The sequence below is a fragment of the Argiope bruennichi genome, chromosome 5 (assembly GCF_947563725.1).
Source record: "Argiope bruennichi chromosome 5, qqArgBrue1.1, whole genome shotgun sequence".
Lineage (NCBI taxonomy): Eukaryota > Metazoa > Arthropoda > Arachnida > Araneae > Araneidae > Argiope > Argiope bruennichi.
This window is the reverse complement of record NC_079155.1, coordinates 26,186,503-26,211,236: the sequence shown is the minus strand read 5'-3', so window position 1 is coordinate 26,211,236 and position 24,734 is coordinate 26,186,503. Positions and strand designations below refer to the sequence as shown.

Genomic DNA, 24,734 nt, shown 5'->3' with positions numbered 1-24,734 from the left:
TATCTAGAATGATCCAGCTCACTGTAAAGTCAGCGTTATAAAAATATTTACCTTTATATTTCTAAGTGGAGTTAAAATTCATTATCTCGAATGATCCAGCTCACTGTAAAGTCAGCGTTATAAAAATATTTACCTTTATATTTCTAAGTGGAGTTAAAATTCATTATCTAGAATGATCCAGCTCACTGTAAAGTCAGCGTTATAAAAATATTTACCTTTATATTTCTAAGTGGAGTTAAAATTCATTATCTAGAATGATCCAGCTCACTGTAAAGTCAGCGTTATAAAAATATTTACCTTTATATTTCTAAGTGGAGTTAAAATTCATTATCTAGAATGATCCAGCTCACTGTAAAGTCAGCGTTATAAAAATATTTACCTTTATATTTCTAAGTGGAGTTAAAATTCATTATCTAGAATGATCCAGCTCACTGTAAAGTCAGCGTTATAAAAATATTTACCTTTATATTTCTAAGTGGAGTTAAAATTCATTATCTAGAATGATCCAGCTCACTGTAAAGTCAGCGTTATAAAAATATTTACCTTTATATTTCTAAGTGGAGTTAAAATTCATTATCTCGAATGATCCAGCTTACTGTAAAGTCAGCGTTATAAAAATATTTACCTTTATATTTCTAAGTGGAGTTAAAATTCATTATCTAGAATGATCCAGCTCACTGTAAAGTCAGCGTTATAAAAATATTTACCTTTGTATTTCTAAGTGGAGTTAAAATTCATTATCTCGAATGATCCAGCTTACTGTAAAGTCAGCGTTATAAAAATATTTACCTTTATATTTCTAAGTGGAGTTAAAATTCATTATCTAGAATGATCCAGCTCACTGTAAAGTCAGCGTTATAAAAATATTTACCTTTATATTTCTAAGTGGAGTTAAAATTCATTATCTAGAATGATCCAGCTCACTGTAAAGTCAGCGTTATAAAAATATTTACCTTTATATTTCTAAGTGGAGTTAAAATTCATTATCTCGAATGATCCAGCTTACTGTAAAGTCAGCGTTATAAAAATATTTACCTTTGTATTTCTAAGTGGAGTTAAAATTCATTATCTAGAATGATCCAGCTCACTGTAAAGTCAGCGTTATAAAAATATTTACCTTTGTATTTCTAAGTGGAGTTAAAATTCATTATCTCGAATGATCCAGCTTACTGTAAAGTCAGCGTTATAAAAATATTTACCTTTATATTTCTAAGTGGAGTTAAAATTCATTATCTAGAATGATCCAGCTCACTGTAAAGTCAGCGTTATAAAAATATTTACCTTTATATTTCTAAGTGGAGTTAAAATTCATTATCTCGAATGATCCAGCTTACTGTAAAGTCAGCGTTTACTAGAGTGAATAATTGTCACCAATTTCTAGGAAAATGTTAGGCGAAATATTGATTTATTACTAAGAAATTTGAAAATTATATGGGTGCGTAAAGAATTAAGGTTGACTCACATCTAACTTATAATATCTATTAATACTGGGAAATCTTACATCAGTATTTTGATCTGCAATATCAAAGTATTCGCAAGGATCAGCCGTTATGTTGAAAAGGCACGATTTCTTCGTTGGATCGCACAGGTAAGCTTCTGGGGGAGGTGGTTTCTCGCAGGTAACAGTGAGGCCCTTGTACATATCGTCAGGATCTTCCACAATCCACATCCCCATCTCCTGTAAGATATCCCTCACGACGCTTCCATTTTTAAAGACCCATTCATACATAGATTCATACATGGAATTCAATTTTCCTGAATGTCCGTGCCAGAAACTGTAGTTCGTTTCAGAACCCCCAGTGGTAAGCTTTAAGTCTCCTTGTCTGTAAGCCGATAGGCCAGATAGAGAATCTAAATTTTGCAACATATTAGTTCTTGGAGAAGGAGTATCGTTTACAAGGGCTTGCCACATATCGATGCCATCGATAGGACCAAGGTCTTCAACATTTCCTCCTGTAAAATATAAAGAAATTTGTTTCTTTTGTTTTTCTACAATGGTTAATATTATCGTTTGGCAGTAAGTTTGAATTCTCAAGAAACTTTTAATAATATTTAACAAGAATTTCTTAGTTTTCCAAAGAAGCCCATTGCCTGCTGTTTGAATGATGAAGCTATGTCTCAATTATTTCATACAATATATGGTAGGTCACAATTTTAGTTTGGTATATTAATCGTAATTAGCTTCATTGCAAAAGTGTTTTAGCTAATTCTCATGATTTCATAAAGAGTGATTGCAGCAAAGTCCTTTCGCACTTGTATTGACTTTTGAATGTCGACAGGTATTGTCATAAAAGTGGTGTACATAGTTTTTCCATTAGAGTGGTGAACTTAGAGTTAAGTGAATATGCATTGTTCAACGATGTAATTTTCAAAATGCTCTATTGGAGTTTCTGTGAAGATTTTGAAAATTGTACGAGGAGAGAAAAAGTAAACAGTTTTTAAGCTTTGTGTTTTTCATCGACTTCATGCAAAAAGAGAAGTGCAAAAGTTTTAAAATAACAGAACTCGTACAATAGTCTTGTGCGTGTTTGAGAATTCCTACAGTTTTGTGTATTGTAAATATTGTTACTGAATAATTAAGTAAATATTTAAAATAAAATGAAGATAGAGAGAAATTAAGCCTAAAACTATAAAACGCTACAATGTTCCGAATAATTAAAAAAAAAGTTATTTCTTTTAAGGTAATCTTGTATACTTGAAGCAGGTATTAACATATCGAAATTATTAACATCTTGAGATGTTTCTTAAAAGTACTACAATAATTTCTAACTCTGTATCTGAATAAGTTTTTATGAATATTACGAAATATCTATACCTACCCATACGGGTATACAAAGTTGGCAACCAGTCGCTGACGTGCATGAGCTGATGTGAGATTCGTGATTTTTTGAGATTCAACAAGGGACTCCAGATGACAGCAGGGAGATGGATGCCCCCTTCCCAATAAGTGAATTTATTGCCCCTCAGTGGATAGTTGCTCCCATGTCCAAGCTTTGGATTTATTTCACCTCCGTTGTCGGCGACGAACAGGAAGATGGTATTTTTAAGCATGTCCCTCTGGTACAAAGCTTTGAAAACAGCTCCAACGCTATCATCCATCACTTTTACAATACCTGAAAGACACTGCTTTGTTAGACAACTTTTGAAAAGGTAATTTGAGAACTTGAGCGCTAACTTGGGATTCATTCCCAGTTTATTATCGTGTGAGAACATGGTGTAGTTTTGGAGCTACAATATGCACGGGCAGGAAATTGGCGATTCATCGCTTTTGAAGCATCAATATTTCGCTTTTAGTGTTATTAGAAAATGATAAAGAAAGTTGTCACATTTAGCGACTTATCGCCAACAAAAAGTTGCAACTTTTTGTGACTGTCCGCGATGTACCGGATTCTCCTGTCTGGCCAATGAAGGACAGGGTTGTAAGAAGTTATCGCGCGAAGAAGCACAGAGAAGAAAACGGGAATCAATACGGAACAGCGAGGCGAAGTATCAAAAAGTGTGTATATATATATATATATATATATATATATATATATATATATATATATATATATATATATATAAGTAACCAATCTAAAGTAAGAAATAGTTTGAAAACGAAACTAAAATGAAAACGAAACAAAACAGTTTCGAAATCGCAACTAAAAATTATTACCTATTCAAACTAAAACCAAAAAAGGAAAAGGAAAAAAACTTCATAGTATTCTTTGAATCCCTGCCTGAGGGTGACCCTTGAAAAAGCCCGGATTCTTTTGGACTGGATTCTTTTTTATATATATTTTTGGTTTAATTTTTATTTGGTTTTTTTGATTTCCCTATTAACTTGATTTTAATACTTTTGTGTATATATATATATATATATATATATATATATATATATATATATATATATATATATATAAAATTTTTTTTTTTAATTTTCATAATGAATTTTTTTAGCTGGTAAAAGAAATTTTGGAGCTGGAGCTATTTTTAGATGAAAAAAACGATTGCTTTTCAAAAAGTTGGCGATTGCGCCATGCAATAGTCATGTGATCATTCCAAACCATTTGAAACCCGATTTCCGCATCACAAAAGAAAAAAAAAAGAGTCTGGTTATGAGGAAAAGTTTTGAAATGGACAAACGATTTTGAGATGAAAATAATAAACATTTTTCTAAATCTCAATATTTTTTTAAAATTCTGACTATCAAATATGCATAATCTAATAGTCAGGTGATTGTTTCAAACCGGTTTAAACTGGTTTTTCGGAACCCCCCTGGCTTTGAGATGACACCACGTGACTTAAAAAATAATAATGTTCTCACATGATAACAAGAAATTAGCGATAGCAGATTTCGATTTTTTTTAATACTTGTATATTAACCGCATGTCAGCGATTAATTATCAATCAGCGAAAATTGTCATGCCAAAATTTTCTCGCGTTTACTCTAATCAGGATATTATCCCAGAGAACGCCATGCATAGCATTGGTGTACAATAGTTACGAAATATTAACCTTTGGAGTCAATTTAGTATTTTTATTGAATTTGTCATGTCATTCTTGGCGAGTTACTTGGCTATTTATAGCTGGCATGCGTCAATGGTATCCGAAAATCGAATTTTTGTTATAAATTCATTTTTTCCCAACCGATTGAAATAAAAATTTGACACAAAACTATACTTGTAACAATAAATCAAATAACAAGTTTGATATATTTCAGTCATTCCATCTAGTACGTTTAGAACGCGTTTAGTACATGTTTTTTAAAATTACAGACAGACAGACGGGGTTTTCTTTACCTCAAAGATAGGTGTCTACACTACAGATGTTCATTCTCTGCATCAAATTTTATCTATATAGCTTTTTTTATGTAGTTATCGTGTTTGATTGCATTCGAATAGCTAAACAGACAAACTTCCTCTGTTCAAAATTTGATAGAAATCTGCGTATTTTGTAAAGACCATATATCAAATTTCAATTGTCCAGATTAAAGCGTATTTCAGTTATCTTTGTCACAAAGAGACAGACAGACGGACATTTACCAAAAATGTTCTTTTCGTTCTCAGAGAGATCGGAAACTTTGAAATTTGTCAAAATTTTGAAATCGATTTTTTTGATGATTACTATATTTTCTAAATATTACACATACTAGAAAGTAAAATGATCGGAAAAGATATATTAAATGCAACCAGCAATTAAGAACCAAAGACGCCAGTGGCATATGGTTAAGCCAAATGCTCGCATTGTAGTGATAATTGTGTTCGTCAATGACACGCAGTTAAGCTTAAAGTCGGCCAATGGTATATGGTTAAGCCAAACGCTCGCATTATAGTGATAATTCATCTGGGAAATACTCAAGTAACTTTTTTTTTTTTTTGGAAAGAAGTGTTTACTGAGGTTGAGATTCAATTCGATTCATAATTCAAGAAAGGAGAGAAAGTTTATAATGGTGATAACATGTCAGAATATAAATATTGCATTCTTTTTCTCTATTTTACCTGTTCATTGTGAAATGCTTCAATTTTTGTTTTCATTGTTCCGTACCTGAGAGCACTGTCTGTGTAGTAGTCTAGTAAAGAAAACCGAATACGTATTTTAAACACCTTTTTTTTCAACCGATTGAAACCAACATTTGACAGATCTATAATTATAGTCACCGCGTGACATACCAAATTTCATTTTTCAAATTGTTAATCATTTCATTTATCGCTTTTACATGACAATCATACCCTTGATGAATTTAGTTCCGAATTTACATTTTAAATGCTAAATCTTTGTCACTGATTTTATCTATGGAGCTGTTCCTCTTTCTGCCGGGGCCGAAGTGGCATGGTGGTAAGGTTTCGGCCTCGGAACTGGAGGTTTACAGGTTCGTGACCCGATTTCACCGAAGAACCGTCGTGTAAGCGGGTTTGGTACGCGCTAAAACCGTCTGGGCCAAACGTTCTCCCGCTGATGTGGCGTGGTGTGGAGAGGGGGAGCCAGCTCAGATGTTGTCCTCGTCATCTGACCCAGTTCAAAATTACGTGGTCCGTCCCAAAATAGCCTTAGTGTTGCTTTAAAACGAAACGTTAATATAACTGAACTAAACTAATCTTTCTGCCGATTGAAGCCAAAATTTCACTGAACTATAATCGCAGTCACAAAATCATACACCAAATTTCATTTATTTAAGTCTTTACTTACAACAGTTATTAAGTTTACATGCACACAAAAGTAGAACCGAGAGATAATCATTCTCTTCATGAATTTTGTTCCGTATTTGATACGAATCCATGCCTTAAATGTTCAATCTTTGTTTCAGATTTTATCTATGTTGTAACATTCCCCGTTTCCCAGTACTGATAAGACATTGTGTTGTACTGATTCATTGTGTCGTCGCTGTTACTTACTGAACTCCTCAAGATAGCCAGATGGTGGATCTTTTCACCTGGGTGGTCTCGCATCTGTTCATTAGTGACTACAATGAAAGACCACATATGGAATTCCTCGTCCCAGAGGTATTGATAATACCTTCAAAGAGAAAGGGGTGTCCAAACATTTGGATGCTAGATGTTTCTCTTTGTGAAAGGACCTTACCACGACCCACTGACGCCGCTGAGAGAGCATATTCCTGAACCCCGATTGGCCGAAAGAGAGCTCAAATGACCAATGTAAATTAAGAGGCGGAGATTGTCGCCGAAATAAAGTGCGGAGATTTTCTTTTAGGGAAGAGAAGAAATGAATTGCAGGAGACTGTTGGACTACGCCCACGAGTTCGGAGTCTGAGAAACTACCCCTGGAATTGTCGTGTTGACGAGATGAAGAACGGAGTTTCAAGAAAAACCTTCGATTTTGACTGTTGTATCTCCTACTACAGGAGTAAATAACTATTTATTTAACCAAGATTAGAACAAGTTGTTCTTTGTATATATAGGGCTGTAAAATAAAGAATTGTCTGGAAATTCTGCTTCGTTATTTGATCAGTCTATATCAGGGCATTACAATGTATATGTTTATGTTGCTAAATTAGTGTTCACTAGGAACAGGATAGCCGGACAGACGTACTTTCTATCAATGGTTTTATTCAAAACTCAATGGATGTGTAAAAATCTGGTGTAGGGACATCCCATAAAATTTCGTTTGTCTAATTCAGTTAGACAGATGAAAGTTTTTCAGTTGTAGCGTAAAACACACAAAATTCCAAAAATGCGTTTTTCGGACACAGGGAAGTCTGAAATGTAACGATTCGTGATACACCCGATTTACAATTATTCGATGATTGCAGTACTTTCTTTTCGCATGTGTGCATTTAAAAATAATTACAATATGGAATAAAACGTCGCACCTGCATGAATTCTTCTGCCAAGATCGTCGATGTAACCGAACTCGTTAACGGCGTCTTCCGGAGCTTGCGATCTCTGGTACGGATTTCCAGCGTGAGCCGCTAACTGGGCAAAATACATAAAGAGAGGCTGAAAGAAAATCAGAAGAGTTATGGTTACAGCGATAAAATTTCACATTTTCAAATGATAACATCAACTTCTTAAAACTGAAGTGAGTTCTCCATAGCAAAAAACAATAATTAGCATTGGAATATTATCTGTAGTACGAAAATCACCAGCGCTGACAGACTAAGAAAAAAAAAAATAACCGTGATTTGTCTAACAGCGACGTTTAGTTCAGTTCCTTTCTGCATGGTAAGATTGGTTATATTAATGTCCCGTTTAAAGCAACACTAGGGCTATTTTGGGACCGACCTCGTTATTTTGAACCCCGGTCAGATGACGAGGACGACACTTGAGCTGGCCCCCCCCCTCTCCACACCACACCACACCAGCGGGAGGACGTTTGGTGATGACGGATTTAACGTGTAACAGACCCCCTTACACGACGGTTCTTCGGTGGAATCGGGTCACGAACCTGAAAACCTCCGGTTCCTAAGCCGAGACCTTACCACCAGGCCACTTCGGCCCCTCGGAATGATACGTGCTTTGGTTCTAGGAACCATCTATCACATGCAAAGTTCCATCGTGTTTGTAGTAGGTCAAGTAGAAAATTTGTGAAACATAATAAAATGTTTTTTTCCTGCTGTTTTTAGTTATTTTCTCTTTTTTTCTTAGTCTGTCTAGCGCGTTTGGTTTTCGTGGCACAGGTACCGTTCCAACGTTGTTTATTTTATTTTATTATTTTTTTTGAATGGGGAATATATTTCAATAAAAAATGTTGGTGGCATTTAAAAACTTTGAAATTTCGTTAATTGTTAGAGCTGTTATTTTTCATATGATTTTTGAAAGCATACCTCAAAATACCTTGAACCAAAATTGTATTCCGTTCCTGTGAATATATAGGGATATAAAGATAGTATTTTCCCCCTGTATTTAACACCATAATACACCACCATTTCTAGAGCTCATATGGCCTTTTTCCTGTTTGGTATAGATGTAAGTGGAATACTGATTTCTAATTCCAATTTTGGTTGTTAAGTCCTTAAATTAACATCTAAATTATAGATTGTATACATGAAAATTTTTCTTTTCTCTTACCATCTCACCACGGCACTTAGAAAAATGAGAGAAAATATCAATTTACTGTTCTTGTAAAACTAAAAGGGTATAAGACAGAGTTAATTTCTTGGCAACGTATTTCTTGGAAACTATATTTGTATATTAAAATATTGTACATTAGTTCAGTTACGCCGTTTTGGGTGATTTAAAGAATTAATAAGACTGTTTTTATTACAAGGATAGTAAAAGAAATCAAATGATTTTCTCATTTTTATTTTTGGCTATATGTTTGGGTACATGTCTTGGAAAAATTCTCGCATCTCTTTCATAAAAGAGTTATCCTCCACTCCTTGGTTAAAACTGTAGACCTGGCATTCATTTGAACAGTTGAAACGAAATATAGATCTTTGGCTTGAATCTAGCCTTTTTTACTGAATCTACATTGAGAATATGCATTTTGGATGGATTTTTTTCTGGTCAATTGAAACCATAATTTGACATGGAATTACAGTTGTAGCTACAAGATTACAATCTGAATTTCAAGTCATTATTAAGTTTTCAAATTATTGCGTTTACATGTGTGCGAAAATACTGCCCGACAGACAGTCAATTTTTGACAGATTTTTTTCTTGTAGCTATAGAAGTAATTTGTGCTGGAACAGTCAACCAACCAGCCTGTGAATGGATTTCGTTCAAAATTTGACAGAAGTTGACACATTTTGCTTAAAGTCCATATACAAAATTTCTCTCATCCAGGTCAAAACATTGAGCGTTGCTCAGAGACAGATAAAACGCACACACAGCTAGGCATAATTCCAAAAATATGTTTTATAACAGGGAGGCCTGAATTATAGAATTTGGTGAAAATCTCGACTTTGAGTGTTTTTTACTAAATTTTTAAACATGGGTGAGTTTAGTTTTTAATAAAGTCTATCTTTAGCTTCTTGGAGATAGGGGAAGAGAACTAAACAACATGAAGTATCAGACGAGTCTATTTTTGATAAACGTCAAAGGATATTAATATAATCATATTTATTACAACTACCATTATTTCTCCTCATCTTGTCCCCTCCCTTATAGTCCCCTCCCCATTTCAGTAAATGAATTCTCTGTATAAGATCGAAGGTAATTCACCATCTCCAGATAGCCAGGGAATAGATGCTAATACAAAATGCGATTTTAATTCAAAATTTAACGGAGAGCTACATGGGTGATCTCTCCAAAACTTTCTCGCATACTATCTAATAACGGTGTTATTCCAGAGAACGAACGCCTTGCAATAGTCCCAACCAAGACCCACAGAACGCCTTGACATGCGGTTAATTGTATCCAAAGTTTTAATATGCATGTTCAGTGACGTTTTTCCCAACCGATTGAAAAACAAATTTCTACATAGATCTACACTTGTAGTCACAAAATTTCATACCAAATGGCTATATTTAAGTCATTGCATTTTTCAGTCACCGCGTTTCTAAAAGTAGACAAATGCACAACCTTTTGTTCGATTTGGCTAAAAATTTGAAATGTATATAGATATTTAATTAAATATGTATATTGAATTTCATCTAACCAGCGGTTTATATTTTGTAATTATCGTGTTAACTGATATTCAAGCGACAGGACAGACAGACTTCTTCTGAATATATTTTGCTCAAACTTTGATAGAAACCTTCAAATTTGATATAAAGATTTTATGCTAATTTTCATCAGTCTTGGTCAAAGCGTTTTTGAGTTATCTTTGTTACAGATAGACAGACGGACGTTTTACAAAAATATGTTTTTCGAATTCAAGGAGAAGAAAACGTGGAAATTCATCAAAATATCGAGTTCAAATTTTTTGACGATGACTATACTTTCTCTATACTACACATACGAGAAGTAAAAATCTGTATTTCATAAGCACCAAATTTAGCAGAATTAGGGATGGATAGAATAGCAGTTTAAGCAAAGTAATGTTTGAGAAATTTTTTTTAAATATCAATATTTACCTTCGAAGTATCGTGGTTCATGATGATTTCTTCAGCTCTTTCAGTGAAAACATGAGTAGCATATTTCCCTTGTGAATCCAGGACGGGGTCCAATCCGTCATGAAAATCCATGCCGAATATGGGCTAGAAAAATATCAGCAAGATTTATACCTCAAAATAAAAAAATCATGAAAAATGTGAGCAAGTAAAACATAGAATTGTCGTTTGCTCCACAAAAGTTCATACTAGTAGAATTTAGCCGCAACTAAATAAAATTGTACGAAGTTTCTTATTATACCTATACATATCTGTATATACTATAGATACAAAGAGAATAAATACAATTTATTGCATTTAACCAATAGATCTTGAAGTCGTGATATTCAATACATTATTACTGATATCGCTTTGTGTCACACTTTTAATTCTACATGTACCTCTTCCTTTTTGGGATTTTGAATATTTAATATCAAAATACTAGACACATTTGCTATAGGCATTTACTAAATTTACATTTTTTCTGTCTTTATTATATGATTGTTTCTTATTTTGATTTCAATACACAAATATTTTATATTTTCGTTTCATTCTCATGCCTCCGATACCGTTTGTTATAATTTCGTGGCACTTCAAAAGGGAATCCCTCAGATAGAGAAGAATCATTCATTCTAATTTTAAACTGAAGCATGAATAGAAATGGAATTTATTTATTAACTGAACATTACACCGGCATGTCACTTATTCAAATATGTTTCCAAAAAGAGTGGATGGACATTTCGGGATTAGAAGTTTACGGTAGGTGGCTGTTTCTCAGCACCTGGTGGACAAAACATTTACGAGTCCATCCCTAATAATGGGTCGTACCTCTACAAGTAGGGTTAGCTAATGACAGATTGTAATAGAGGTTGTTCTGTAGCAGAGATTGTTGTCTGTAAGAGAGGTTGCCCTGAACATTACACCAGCATGTCTCTTACTCCAATATCGTTCCAAAATGTGTGGGTGGACATCGCGGGATTAAGAAGTTTACGTTAGGTGGCTGTTTCTCACCACCTGGTGGACAAAACATTTACGATTCCATTCCTAATAATGGGTCGTACCTCTACAAGTAGGGTTAGCTAATGACAGATTGTAATAGAGGTTGCTCTGTAACAGAGATTGTTGTCTGTAAGAGAGGTTGCCCTGAACATTACAACAGCATGTCTCTTACTCCAATATCGTTCCAAAAGGTGTGGGTGGACATCGCGGGATTAAGAAGTTTACGTTAGGTGGCTGTTTCTCACCACCTGGTGGACAAAACATTTACGATTCCATTCCTAATAATGGGTCGTACCTCTACAAGTAGGGTTAGCTAATGACAGATTGTAATAGAGGTTGCTCTGTAACAGAGATTGTTGTCTGTAAGAGAGGTTGCCCTGAACATTACAACAGCATGTCTCTTACTCCAATATCGTTCCAAAAGGTGTGGGTGGACATCGCGGGATTAAGAAGTTTACGTTAGGTGGCTGTTTCTCAGCACCTGGTGGACAAAACATTTACGATTCCATTCCTAATAATGGGTCGTACCTCTATAAGTAGGGTTAGCTAATGACAGATTGTAATAGAGGTTGTTCTGTAGCAGAGATTGTTGTCTGTAAGAGAGGTTGCCCTGAACATTACACCAGCATGTCTCTTACTCCAATATCGTTCCAAAAGGTGTGGGTGGACATCTCGGGATTAAGAAGTTTACGTTAGGTGGCTGTTTCTCACCACCTGGTGGACAAAACATTTACGATTCCATTCCTAATAATGGGTCGTACCTCTATAAGTAGGGTTAGCTAATGACAGATTGTAATAGAGGTTGTTCTGTAGCAGAGATTGTTGTCTGTAAGAGAGGTTGCCCTGAACATTACACCAGCATGTCTCTTACTCCAATATCGTTCCAAAAGGTGTGGGTGGACATCTCGGGATTAAGAAGTTTACGTTAGGTGGCTGTTTCTCACCACCTGGTGGACAAAACACTTACGATTCCATCCCTAATAATGGGTCGTACCTCTACAAGTAGGGTTAGCTAATGACAGATTGTAATAGAGGTTGCTCTGTAACAGAGATTGTTGTCTGTAAGAGAGGTTGCCCTGAACATTACACCAGCATGTCTCTTAATCCAATATCGTTCCAAAAGGTGTGGGTGGTCATCAAGGGATTAAGAAGTATTAATACATATTTCTTACTTGAGCAAACGTCGCGCAGGAATCTTCTAGATATGTGTGGTCAAAGTAGTCGATCAAACCATTCCAATATCCATAAAATGTGTCGAATCCTCTGTAAGTGGGAGTATATTCCTTAGTTTGGTATCCCAGATGCCACTAAAGGAGAAAAAGGTAGAAATGAAATTCAAGCAAGCCTGTTTATGGAAACGTGAATAATTGTTTTCAGTATAATGATTATAGTATGCACATCAGTTTTATAGTATTCAATATTCAGTTAATTGATAGCTATTGGATTCATCAAAGTAAAATCTCTCTTTTTATTTAAAAATTTATTCATTTCTCGGGAGTATCAAAATCCACGACGTACGTAATAAATAAAACGGACTTACAAACTCAAATCTAATTGCCATAAAAGGTATCAAAATATAGAAACAATATGTAACAGCAATTTTATTGTTTTAGGTTATTAAGTTAGTTTACCAAAAATTATGTTTCTATCCTTGTATGTTATCACATAGAAGCTGGAACATTGGTTTTTGTTGTTTAAATAAAAAGACACAGAACCAAGAAGAAGAATTAGAAAGAGCATTTAAAAGTTTTAGGTATTAAAAACGGTTATAAAAGGAATCACAAAATATCACGGCAGCTTAAATAGCCCGGGAGTAATTTTGAAAAAGTACGAATTTGGAAAAATATTTTTCATTTGTTTGCTATTTAAGTAAAAGTGTTGGAATTCAATTTACTTACGTAATATATAGAAGGAAAAATATGGGAAAATTACGAGATAGATATTCGAATTATTTTTGGAAAATTTTGAACAGATTATATTATCACATAGAAAAGGGAAAGAAAGTATTTGAAGTAGAAACTTTAGTTTTTCATGTTTAAATTTAAAAAAACACACACCGAATTAAGTATGATACCATGTCTTATATCATGATAGCTTAAATTAGTTCAGGAGCAAATTTTGAAAAAGTATAAATTGAAAGGAAAATATTTTTTCATTTGTTCCTGATTTAAACATTTTCGAAATCATTTTTTTTTCTTAATGTATAGAAAGAAAAATTTGATAAAATTTTCAGATTGATATCTGAATTACTTTTGGAAAAATTGAACTTTGTCGTCAGAAACAATATAGTCGAAAAATGCCAATAAGTACCTTTCTATCCACTTTCTATCCATTAGAACTCAAGAATCAAAAAACAATCCAACTCTAAAAGTGTTGCAATTTGATTTCAAATCGTATCACAAAGGCTGACTTTTTAAAAAAAGGTGAATAAGGATTAAATTTGAAATTAATTTTTGTTTTAATTATTGTATCTGAAAGCAGTTACCAATAAACATTAAGCTTGTGACCATTACTGTTTGATGTTTTATGAGGATCAATTACTATAAAGTAAAAGAGTTTCTTTTTTCACAAGTTTGTTTTCTACTTGTAACAAAATTGCCTGGAGCTAACTCGATCACAACGAATAATTCATTGTTACAGCATACCACAATCTATCACTTTTTAAGTAAAGATTAGAGCACAAAATCTCCTTCCTCAGATTCAATTTTCTCAATCATGCCATGTCATAACTCACACAGCTTCTAATGGCATAGATGTTTTACGTTCTATTAAATAAAATGTTAGTTTAATCTTAAGCAATGCATATTTTTCCAGGGAGACTTCTGCCTAAATAATTGCCAAGGAATCATGGGAAATAACTAAATTTTTCCCCTATTATTAATATTAACAATATATTGATTGTATAGTAAAAACTAATTTACTAAATATATTTAATGAATTTAAAATTCACCAAATAAATAAATTTTGTAATTATTTATTTATATTTTAATTCCAAAATAAATTGTGTAAAAATCAATTTCAAAAGTTAAAAACTACTATAATATATGTCACTGTCCAATGTAAATGGTAAATCAATAGCAAATATAAATCATTGTACAATAATTTAGAAATAATCGCTGTGAGGGCTCCCTAAATAAAAATATTTTATTCTTATATCGAACTAAATTTTGATTTGCATCGGAGAAAAAGAATACTACTCAAGGGAAATTTTTAAAAGTGCAATATTATGTCCTTTTCTGATAATAAAACTGATTTTTTTACGTAGGCTGCATCTAATTCATTACCAGACTATAATATTTACACATACAACTATTATTAACAAGAACTTTTTAAAAATATTTTTCCAATTGATATATTTTCAGAAACTGCTAAATAAATGTGCACAAATTCAAATTATATATATATATATATTGTTACGAATCTGTGAGGCGGCTTCCCAGCATAGTGGGTTCCATAGGAGGTCCCAGAGCTTGGCGACAAACTTAGCGACCATTTGGCGACTTTGGCGCCAAAATAGATTATACCCGAAGCATCGAGAATTTTCCTGACCCGTCCAGTAGGAACGGAGATACGCCTCGAACGTTCCTGATTGGTTGAGAGGCTTTTAGCCCCGCTTCCTGATGCCTATAAAAGGAAGCAGTCCTGCTGCTGCCGATTGTGGTGAACCAGTGGTGAATTGTGTAGTCGGAAGCGACAGGGAAGAGTGGTCGTGGACCAGCGGAGTCGTCGTAGTCGTGAACCGACGGTGAATTGGGTCTTGGACCAGTGGAGTCGAAGAGTCAGTCGGAAACGACAGTGAAGAACTGGCCTTCCAGGGATAAGCGGAGCAGCGACGGAGTGAAGCTAGTGCTGAACTAAGCTGTGTTCTACTGTCTGCAGTAGAGTCTTGTTATATGCTGCTGTTTATGCTGTTTTGTATGCTGCACGTCTCGGCTGAAGATAATCGTCTTCTGTGCTGTATATAGTTGTCGTCTTTATGCTGTCCTGTGTGTCTTCGTGTAAATAAACGTCATTGTTTTATTTTCTATTGCCGCCTGGTCGTTCTTCACACCATATAACTTCCACTATCCAAACGAACCCTGGGAAAATTTCGTAACAATATATATATATATATAATGCGCGTAATGTTCCAAAAGCTCTTTTACTTAATATATCGCTAAGGATAAAGAAAAATATTTTGATTTAATTAATTGGCAGTAAAAATATTTTAAATTTAATTGTATTCGTATATTTCTATGTATGCCTTAACATTTATATTTATTCTTCATTTTATTTGGAAAATGGAACAAAGAAAAATAAACATTATCTGAAAGCAGAAATCATCTTTCATCTTCTAATGATACAAAAAATCTAAACACAGAAGAATAGGATGACGAAAAAATGAAAAAGAAGCCAGACTTACTTTTCCTATCATGTGCGTTTCGTAGCCAAATTCTTTGAAACGCTGAGGCATTGTCGTCTCATTCAAGGGTAAACCTGAAGCTTCGCCACCCAAAATTACAAAATGTTGAAGGCCTGAAATGACAATTAATCAGGTACAATTAGCGTACAATCACAATTTATAATTAAAATTAATGTACAGATGTTTGCACAAAGCTAGAAACAGATGGGATTATTTTAAATCATTCATGCTAATTTTCTGTTAAACTTCGTAGTCTAAAGAAGATAACCAATATTATATGATAGAGCTCTATGTTGTTGAAGTAGTGGAAAATATATTAAAGATATATGATTTTTGCGTAATATAATATATTATATTTTTGTTAACTAATTCATTGCATTTTTAACGCTCGAAAGTATTGTTACGAATCTGTATTGCTGCTTCCCAGCATAGTTGGTTCCACCATCGGAAGAATGTTCTACAGTCATCGATATTGGACGGAGTCCGGTGTCGCGTCGGAGGGTCCCGGAACTTGGCGACAAACTTGGCGACGAATTTGGCGACTTTGGCGCCAAAATGGATTATACCCGAAAAAACGAGAATTTTCCCGATCCGTCCAGTAACGGAGATACGCCTCGAACGTTCCTGATTGACTGAGAGGCGTCTAGCCCCGCCTCCTGAGACCTATAAAAAGAAGCGGGCGCAGCTGCTAGGGCAGAGTAGTCGGAATCGACAGAAAGAACTGGCCTTCCAGAGATTAGCGACGGAGTCAAGTGAGTGCTGAATTAAGTTGTGCGCTACGGTCTGCATTAGAGTCTGTTGTGTGCTGTTGTCTGCACGTCTCGGCTGAAGATAATTGTGTTCTGTATATAGTTGTCGTCTTTGTGTTGTCCTGTGTGTCTTCGTGTAAATAAACGTGGTTGTTTCGTTTTCTACTGCCGCCTGCTGATTGAGTGTTCTCCACACCATATAACTCCCACTATTCAAACGAACCCCGGAAATTTCGTAACAGTATATTAACAGCCACATGGAAAAGAAATGAATCAACCCAATTACTGATTTTGGTGCATGTTTATATTTAAGCCCTTCACGATAAATCGCCAAACGTTGGGAACCATCGTCAACCATCTTGGCATCTTATATACAATTTGTGTTTAGCATAATCTGAAAATCGCAAAGTAAACTATTATCTTGGCGAATCCTTGGAATCTTATGTATAATAAAGCTTGGCGATCCTGGCGCAATCGGCAAATTGACAAGTAAATCCATAATCTGGGCTTTTTTTTGGCGCATTTTGAAAAATGCCAAATAAACTGGGGATGCAACTATTTTGAAGTCGTATGTATAACGGGGCTTGGCGATCTTGATGTAATTTGAAAATCGTCAGTAAACCAGCGAATCTCTAAAAATAAACAAACACCTCATACTTTTAAAAATATGAGACAGTTCTACATTCTCATGATGAAATTATATTCTAAATTTCATTGATTTTGGTCGAAGTATTTAGGAATTAATTGTGTTTACAGGCAAGCATAGGTAGAATGTTGAAACCCCCCCTTTTTTTTAACGTATATCTATAAAATGTGAAGTTTCATATAAATTCAAAGTTGAATTTGATGATGATTGGAATGACATCAAAAAGGAAAAAAATTCTATGTTATGTATATAAGAAAATAAAATAAATATTTTTGTAAAACTTCACTGAGTACAAATTAAATAAAATTTTTAAGAATTTCATTTTATTTTTCGATTTATTAAAGAGAATCTCGGGGAAATATGAGGACTTTCTTATAATTTCTGATAAAAATATTTAATCGATACATTTTAACAATGCAGAATTTCAAGAAATAAAGCTGAGATCTATTATTTAAATTTTAAATAAAAATAGTAAATGATGTTACAGGTATCCTGCACGGTAAGTTGAAGGGAAAAATAAAGCAAGAAACATATTTGATTCGCCTTGTCATATCGATAATGTTACTATTGAAATCTAAGAAGTACTTGTTGATAGACATTGTACTCTGATAAATTGGAAATTCCTGAGTAAATATTTTGTACATGCATAAAGGTATCTTAGGAAGAATAATAACTAATGCCTCTGAGATTGCTTGTCGGCACTAACCAAAACTTGAATGAATATGTTTTAATTAAACTTGAATGAATATGTTTTAATTAAACTTGAATGAATATGTTTTAATTAAACTTGAATGAATATGTTTTAATTAAACTTGAATGAATATGTTTTAATTAAACTTGAATGAATATGTTTTAATTAAACTTGAATGAATATGTTTTAATTAAACTTGAATGAATATGTTTTAATTAAACTTGAATGAATATGTTTTAATTAAACTTGAATGAATATGTTTTAATTAAACTTGAATGAATATGTTTTAATTAAACTTGAATGAATATGTTTTAATTAAACTTGAATGAATATGTTTTAATTAAACTTGAATGAATATGTTTTAATTAAACTTGAATGAATATGTTTTAATTAAACTTGAATGAATATGTTTTAATTAAACTTGAATGAATATGTTTTAATTAAACTTGAATGAATATGTTTTAATTAAACTTGAATGAATATGTTTTAATTAAACTTGAATGAATATGTTTTAATTAAACTTGAATGAATATGTTTTAATTAAACTTGAATGAATATGTTTTAATTAAACTTGAATGAATATGTTTTAATTAAACTTGAATGAATATGTTTTAATTAAACTTGAATGAATATGTTTTAATTAAACTTGAATGAATATGTTTTAATTAAACTTGAATGAATATGTTTTAATTAAACTTGAATGAATATGTTTTAATTAAACTTGAATGAATATGTTTTAATTAAACTTGAATGAATATGTTTTAATTAAACTTGAATGAATATGTTTAACTTTGAATGAATATGTTTTAAATATTTAATATACGTTTACTTTATCTAGAACAGTAATTAACGAAGTAGGGAATTCTCCGAAACCAGAAATAATAATGAAATACAAGTGATATCGTCTGAATATCTTCCAGAGATTAACAAAGGAACAACCCTACCCTATTTGCAAATTTGAGGTAAAAACCCCATTATAGTACAAATGATTTCTGCATTTGCTTCAATATATTTAATCCTTTGATTCTAATCAAGATCAGCAACTGTACCACAAAGCAAATCTAGACATTGGTCAGACATACCTAATCGCATGGGGTATTTTCCTGTGAGCAAAGCAGCCCTGGAAGGCGTGCAGAGCCATTCCCCGTAGTAATTCTGCAGAGTGATTCCGTTCAGTGCCAAGGCGTCAATGTTGGGGGTGGGGATTTGTGGAGATCCATGAAAGCTGACGTCGTTCCATCCCTGAAATACAGGATGGGCGTAAATTTCATTTTGGTGTCAGTATTACTTTCAAGTTTTATAACCAAATTCAGCTGACATTCAAAATATGTTTCCTCTATTTATACTTCAGGCCTAGAATTTCATTGAATAATTGCAGTTTTCATGTAGAGATTTAAAATAAAAGGAGATGTTCCTATCAAGAGTTGAATTTATTTTGGCCAGAAATAGTAGGAAGGAATAGACAGTTTCATCAAAAGCTAATAATGTAACATAAAACTAAATAATTGGGTTAGAAGTGGTGCTCTGTGGAATAACTGCTGGCATTCCATCGTTTAATGTAAAATTATTTTCAATCGATTTTCTTCTATGGCACAAATATTATTTACGATCTCATTATAAATAGAGGAAATCTAACATATTGTGCAAAATATATGCTGAAATACTAAATTTTATTGATCTAGATTGTTGTTATTTTTAGTAATTTTTGTTTCACTGTAATTTAAAATTATTTTCCATCGAGTTTTGCCCTACGCTACAAAGATTCTTTACGATCTTTATAACTGAACGCAAGGCCGGAATGGCCTGGTTGGTAGGGCATTGGATTCGCGTCCCTCGGGATGCGAGTTCGAATCCCGCCAGCCGAAGACTCTCCGTGTGTGCTGGTTGGTGCATGTATAAATCTGTCGTGGTCAGAAGGTCCTCCATGTTGGAAGTGATACCACTGGGGGTACTGGATGAGGGGTGATCGTTCTCTGATTCAGGTCTAAAATTACGATCTGTGGATGAATGAATGGATTGTAATAACGAAGTCTCCACCGTGAAAAGGGTAGTGATGTGTGTGAACTCTTGACCCGAGATGGTGCTTTTAAAGGAAGAGATGCTTTCTCCACTTAAAATCACTGACTTCGTCAGGGGGCTTGTCTATGAGAAGTTTCATAAGAAACAACAACAACAACATGATTTAAAGTCACTTAGTATAGATGAAATGTACTATGACATGGTGAAAAAATACTTAAGAGGAATTTTATTGGGTTAAGGGGACTCCATCCATAACAGTGAATATATATATACATGTATATAATTACAATCTTACTATATATATTGATTAAGTGGATTACTGAAAAAACAAGAGACGCACCCTTAGCTTAAAATCACTGGCTTTTAAAGTCAGTGGGCTTGTTTATGACAAGTGCCATTAGAAACAACAACATATCTAAATATAAGATACATTATTGCAGAATGTATGTTGGAATAAAAATTTTTATTCATCTAGATTCTTATTGTTTTTAATAATTGTTATTTATCTTGTTATTTTTAATAATTGAGTTTCATTTTAATTTAAACTTATTTTTAATTGATTTTCTTCTATGGTCCAAGGATTATTTATGATCTTTATAACTAATAAAATCTGCAAACAGAATAAATTGTGCAAATTTTATTTTAGAATATCAAATTTTGTGCATTTAGATTATTGTTATTTTTAGTAATTGAGTTTCATTGTGATATAAAATTATATTCAATTGAGTTTTTCCCCTATGGTCCAAGGATTATTTACAATCTTTAACTAAAATAAATTTACACACAAAATATACTGTGAAAAATATACCAAATCTTGTGCATCCAGATTATTGTTATTTTTATAAATTGTGCTTCTTTGCAATTTAAAATTATTTTCAAACGATTTTTCTCTAAAGTACAAGGATTATTTATGTTTCTATGACTAAAGGAAGTCTAAACATACGAAAAACTGTCGCAGAATATATTTCGGAATAAAAAAAATGTTCATTTAGACAATTGTTATTTTTTAGTTATCGTGTTTCTAGACCTGAAGATCTAATTATGATAATGTTTTTTTCCTGACTCGTCGTAGTCTTAAGCATTTATATTTGTCAACATCTTGAGGTCAAATGGAGGGCAACCATAATCTATACTTTTGAATACTGCGTAAGAGAAAAATGAATGCTTTAGGTTGGTGGGATGCCAGACAAAAACATGTCAACGCACAGCAGTTACTGACCAAGTCTAATCAGTAACGACCAATAAGAAATGTTCCGTAGTAGGTAATGTAAAATTCAAATAATTTTATTCTTTGATATGCCGTAATAACATAAAATTATTAAGAAATTTGAAAAAAATTGGCTATGAATATCCTTATTATTTTTTTAGTTTTCTGATACATCATTACTGAGGCCGTAATTTTTAGCAGAGGAAAAAATACCATTGATATGTATGTTGGATGTACTTGCTTCGGCATTATATATATTAAATTTGGAATTATACGAGAAGATTAGCATGGCCCCTGCGCAAGGATGACACGCAAAATCGTCAAGCGTTCCACATTTTAAAGTTTTTTTTTAATATCTACTGAATGCATTCTTTTGGCATTAAAGGATAATGGCCTTTGTTGCCAAAATTCCCATTCTCATCACATTTCAATCAATCTATCTTTCTACGAGTATCTATGTTGAATTTCGGTTATCATACATTGACTATTCCGACCCGCTCTGAGGCAACAGCGGAAACGATTGAGTTCTAAGGCAACGGTACAACCCTTCTTAGACCTAGGTATTAGATCTAACCTTTTGGTGATGATCGTTGGATCTCTGCATAACGGTATCTTAATAGAAGCTTAATTTTCGCCAAGCTGAAATGATCCAGTATTAGTATCCAAAATGTAGGTTCTATTATTCACTGCAAAGATGGATGGCTTGCGAATAATTGCTATGATTTGGCGGAGATTGCCGCGGAACAGATTGCCAAATTCTTGGAATTAGCGATAAATGTGTGCGCCAAAACAGAATAGAGCTAGAGTTTCAGCGTGGCAACTATTAGGGTTTCTTTAATGGAAAAATATAAACATACTCTCTTTGCCAATTAAAAAGTCTTTTTAGAAAATAAAAGAATTATAAGATTTAGTGGTACTTGTTGTTTTTAACAGCGACCAAAAAGCATTAAGAAAAAATTCACCAATTTGGCGATTTCAGTCATCAAACTATATAGCATGTGATTCGCAGAAGTTTTTATCTATATTTATGCACATAACTATTACATATATGGGTAAAAGGGAAGTTTAATGTGCCCCTTCGCCAACTCGCCAATAAAGCTGCCTGACAAAGTAAACAAGCACTTCTGCGGAACAATTATGGTTACCATTTTCTGCAATATAATTACGATTTTTTACTGATAAGTATTGTTTATTTCAGAGCGTCTGCGCCAGTCTATTAGGTGCAGAGCAAAAGTTAGAGCATGAGATACCTTCGGCATCTGTAGAAGGCACCGGGCAGAATTTTTTTTAACGAAAGAAACATCCTACGATTTCGCCAGCAGCAGAAGCGGGAATCTAGTAGCTTCGCTACCACATTAAACATATGGACTGTGTGGATAACAAGAACAGTATATAACCAAAAGAAAAGAAAGAACGGAGGAAGAAGCAATCGAAACATTCTCCATACAAAATTTCAAAAAGCATCCTTTTACCAACTTCATCATCTCGTAAAAAATATATATTCCACTCACCCTTCATCCATTCTGCCGATTCGAAATACTTCAATATCAAACATTCACCATAGTAACTTCATTCTAAAAATATTCTCTTATTTCGTGATCCAATTCCACTTTCGGTTTAATTAATTCCTCTGTAAAACTAATGCGCCATCAGTACTACGCATCAAATGAAAGTAATACTTTATTTGCCCTTATCAGAAATCAAAACATGTATTCCATTGGCGCATAGCCAGAAATCCTATGTTATATAAGACTAGTGATCATTTGTTTCGCGCTTTTTTTTCTTACTTCTGCTTTTGTGTCGCGCTGCGCCTTCTTGTAAATAAATTGCTTTCCCGAGATGGATATTCCCGAGGGAACCAATCGTTAGAGCACCAAAAGAATTACGAGAACTGCGAAGAATTCCATCGAAGCTGACTTTTAAAGTATGAATGCAGACGATTTCGTAAAGTAAGAATTCAGACGATATTTTAAAACGCATACTGATAATTAAAAATTGCAAAAGAATAAATATTTTCTGTTCGTATTCACATTAAAAATAAAATTGCAATATCTTATTAGTTTTTAAAATCTTTTGATTATAATAAAGAACAAAATTAAAATCTTTAATCAATATTTTTTTTTATTATTTTTAATTTAACATTTTTCATAAAATGGTTGTAGTCCATTTACAACTCAACCATTGTAAAAAGTAATAAGCAAAATAGCATTAGGGTTGCTGGAAGAGCATTTCCGTTGGGTTGCCATATGGGCAACAAACTGGGGAGGAGGCCCTAATCTTCACTTTAACCCATATATGGTTATACACTTGAGAATATTTTTATAATTTAGAGAAATTTTTTCTTGGCGCTTTTTGATCACCGTTAAAACCGTGAAGTACTGAATTAGTTAATTAACAATTATTCAAATTCTTTTTAAAAAAATATATAAGTACAACAGAAAAGTGAAAAAAAAAAAAAAAAAGATCAATTTCAAAAAAGGACACACACACACAGTAAAAAAAACTGAAATTACTTACCAAATCATCTGCATATATTAGCACTATGTGTGGTTTCTGCGTGTCATTTGATGCTTTCAAACATGATAGATTCACCAATAAAATTATCCATCCAAGAAATAAATTCATAATCCCTCTATGTAGTCAAAGAAGAAATCTGAAATTATTCATAATATTTCAACTATCTGTTATATGATTCATTTTTTTATTTAATTTACTATTTTCTGATAAAAAGCTTACTGTTTATTTGAAAGATATAATTAATTATATGCCAAAAAAAGGGTAAGATTTATGACCGGTTTACAATAAAACAGAGTGAACCGGAGATTAACCCCCTTCTTCGCCAAGTTGCGATAACGCGCGAAAGCTGGCCTTTATTATGCGCTATGATTGGACATCTGCTCCCTCGCTTTTGAACATTTCGTAAAACACGGTGCAAGACCCGTGCTGGCGAGTTGGCGATTTTTGAAATTTCCGCCAAGCAGGGGGTTAAACTCCGGTCGTACCACGAAATAATACCAACAGTCCAAAAATTCGCCAAAAATCAAGTTCTCGCATGGCTAAAAGAAATGGTAACAAGAAACTTTTAGGGTTGCAATAAAAATTAAAAGTTATCAAGATTATAACATTTGGTAAGAAATCAATTAAAATGATTTACTTTTTGCCAACGGGTATTCTTCATAAGTGGCCCCAAAAAATAAAATTAATGGACAAAAGTTTTTCAAATTTTGTTCACATATAATAATAGGTAGAAGAATGCTTTTGATTAGAGGATTTCGTAATTAATTTGATAGTTAACTATTAACTAATAAAAAAACTATATAAAAATTAAATAGATAATTTCAATTTTAGTGCTGCCATTCCCACAAAAAAGGAAATTATATATATTTGATCTGTAAATTAATACTCTCAATATATAATTAAATTTTGTATCATTTTTAAACAATATTAATAATTTATGAAAGCAATTAATCTTCTGTAATGTTTGAAAAACTGTTTTAATAGTCCGTATTTTTCTGAAAATTCATGAGGTTCAAAAATGTTCATAGCAATT

At 33.1% G+C, this 24,734-nt stretch overlaps 1 protein-coding gene and 1 non-coding gene across 3 annotated transcripts in view; one reads left to right on the top strand and one right to left on the bottom strand.

Moving 5' to 3' along the window:
* Positions 1–24,734, bottom strand: part of LOC129969366 (arylsulfatase B-like) — a 50,634-nt gene that overhangs the window by 5,019 nt on the left and 20,881 nt on the right. For both annotated transcript variants that reach the window (XM_056083908.1, XM_056083909.1), the window contains exons 2-9: positions 23,702–23,837; positions 19,041–19,200; positions 15,873–15,985; positions 12,643–12,777; positions 10,457–10,579; positions 7,310–7,436; positions 2,820–3,113; positions 1,502–1,953 (exon numbers count right to left, since the gene is read on the bottom strand). In XM_056083908.1, coding sequence (XP_055939883.1) covers positions 1,502–1,953; positions 2,820–3,113; positions 7,310–7,436; positions 10,457–10,579; positions 12,643–12,777; positions 15,873–15,985; positions 19,041–19,200; positions 23,702–23,809 — 1,512 coding nt within the window. In that variant the 5' untranslated portion in view covers positions 23,810–23,837. The remainder of the gene's footprint in view (positions 1–1,501; positions 1,954–2,819; positions 3,114–7,309; positions 7,437–10,456; positions 10,580–12,642; positions 12,778–15,872; positions 15,986–19,040; positions 19,201–23,701; positions 23,838–24,734) is intronic.
* LOC129969955 (U6 spliceosomal RNA) lies at positions 21,418–21,523 on the top strand. The gene has a single exon (XR_008784703.1). It is a non-coding gene; the product is annotated as a U6 spliceosomal RNA (small nuclear RNA).